Raw genomic sequence first — 2,500 nt, 5'->3', positions numbered from 1 at the left:
TTCTTCAGTTTACCTTTTCATTCATCCATTTTCCCCAGTTTTCCCTTTAGACTTCAATCCCTTTGTTCATTATTCATTTCCCTCAAGTTTTTAAGTAATTCTTCACTCATTTTGTACATTATTCATGTTCCCCGTTTTCATTTTACTCTTCAATCCTTTTACTTCATTATTCATGCTCCTCGGTTTTCATTTTCCTCTTCAGTCCCTTTATTTGATTATTCATGTTCCCTAGTTTTCATTTTGCTCTGCAGTCCTATTGTTCCATTATTCATGTTCCCAGTTCTCATTTTACTGTTCAATTTTATCGTTCATTATTCATGTTTTCCAGTTTTCATTTTACTGTTCTGTTCTCTTGTTCATTATTCGTGATCCTCGGTTTTCTTTTACTCTTTAATCCCTTCATTTAATTATTCATTTTCCCCACTTTTCATTTTACTCTTCAATCCTTTAATCTACTTATTCATTTCCCCCACTTTTCATTTTACTCTTCAGTTCTCATGCTCGTTATTCATTTTCCTCGGTTCTCACCTCCCTCACCCGTTCATCTTCCTCTTCCTTTTCCTCCCAGATCGAACTTGGCCGACAGCCCCAACGTGTACTTCACCCTCATCAACGGCAACACACGAGACACCAATTCCGACGGAACTTTTGCATTAAGGTGAGAAGATGAGTCTGTTTTCAGAAGCTTTTCGAGGGCTTTTCGGTAATAATCTAAATGTAATGGTTGATAGGTGTAGATAGGTGGATGTAATGGTTGATAGGTGTAGATAGGTGGGGTTAATAGGTAGTGATGATAGATATAAGTCATGATCGATTTTGTTTCGCGAATTAGTATTGATAAGTAATTAATTAAAATGCGTGATCATAATAAAAGGTAATGTGTAATAGTACTTTAACCGATATTCGATAGTAATTAATTATGGTTTTGAGACAAAGTCAATGCAAGGCAACTTTCACACTCTTTAGAGCAGTTAGTAATCATTAACAGCAATATGTAATTAATTGCAGTAATTAATTGTCATAAATGATAATGATTAATAGTTGGTAATGAACAGTAATACGCAGCAATTAATCACTTTTGGAGACAAAGGGAACGCGATTCATTTGACCTTTAGTAATAATAAATAAGACCTAATTATACTAACTGATAATACTAAATAGTGATTATCAAAATGAAATGATAACAGTGATAAGCCATCGACAAAGAAAGCACCTATAGGCAGGTTTTAGTTACTACTAATCTAAAATGACCGTGTGGTATGTACTGCAGTTTCAGTACATACAAGATGATGATGATGATGATGATGATAAGACGAAGAAGAAGAAGAGGAAGAAGAAAATGAAGAAGAAGAATGATAAAAATAATAATTATAATGATAATAATAATTATGATAATAATAATAATGATATTACAACTACTACTGCTACTACTACTACTAATAATAATAATAAGTAATAAATAGAAATAAATAATCAAACAATGAATATGTATATAGAGATTATGTAACGACTATATACCACTTTAGGCCGGTGACCTGCGTATTTTTATTTTGTTTTTTCTTACATTATAACAGTGACAATACCGACCAGAAGGCATAAACAGGCATAACAAAAGACATATCAAAAAGGCATAACAAAAGACATAACATAACAAAAACAACAAACAAATAAACAGATAAGTAAGTGAACAACACATCTCGCATACCCGACCTATTCCTTACAGGCGGAGGCTGGACTCGAACGCTGTATACTTATTTTTTCTCTTAATCGATCTCCTCCAAAAACAACAACAAAAATACAAATAAACAATAAATGAATGAATATATTAACAGCTTATCGATTTCCCGACCTTCTCCCCGCAGACGGCTGCCCGACTCGAGCTCCGCCTGCACCGACAGCTCGGGCGTGAGCATCTTCGTCGCCACCAGGAACCTCGACTACGAGACGGTCGAGTCGTACAACCTCCTCCTCCAGGTTGTGGTGAGTAAAGGGGAACGTGTTTTTTTGATGTCGAATATTTAGCATAATCATCATTATTTGTCTGTTGGCACGTTATGCTTACATTCTACGCCTGAAACCATATTTCGTCGGACTGTATGTATGTATGTATGATGTATGTATGTGTGTCTGTATGTCTGTATGTATGCTTATACATATCCATATGTGTAAAAGGTATGGCTGAAAATTATTTTTCATTCTCATTCATACCCTTTCTCCATTTGTCGCAACGAACATTGATCACACACGCACAGACAAACACCACACACACACACACTCACACACACACACACACACACACACACACACACACACACACACACACACACACACACACACACACACACACACACACACACACAGATTGAGAGAGAGAGAGAGAGAGAGAGAGAGAGAAGAGAGAGATAGGGAGATTAAAGATTGGTAGATATATTAAGATATACAATATATGTAATATATCTGTTCATTCATTTAGATACTTACTTGCGTATTTATAAGAGTC

General features: G+C 35.3%; 1 protein-coding gene across 1 annotated transcript in view; it reads left to right on the top strand.

Annotated features, from left to right (window-relative positions):
• The first annotated feature begins 1,603 nt into the window (after positions 1 to 1,603).
• Positions 1,604 to 2,500, top strand: part of LOC119583291 (protocadherin beta-10-like) — a 13,405-nt gene continuing 12,508 nt past the window's right edge. Inside the window, exon 1 of the mRNA XM_037931763.1 lies at positions 1,604 to 1,980. Within this exon, the coding sequence (XP_037787691.1) occupies positions 1,813 to 1,980 (168 nt within the window). The 5' untranslated portion in view covers positions 1,604 to 1,812. The remainder of the gene's footprint in view (positions 1,981 to 2,500) is intronic.

The sequence above is a fragment of the Penaeus monodon genome, chromosome 17 (assembly GCF_015228065.2).
Source record: "Penaeus monodon isolate SGIC_2016 chromosome 17, NSTDA_Pmon_1, whole genome shotgun sequence".
NCBI lineage: Eukaryota > Metazoa > Arthropoda > Malacostraca > Decapoda > Penaeidae > Penaeus > Penaeus monodon.
This window is presented reverse-complemented; position numbering and strand designations above follow the sequence as displayed.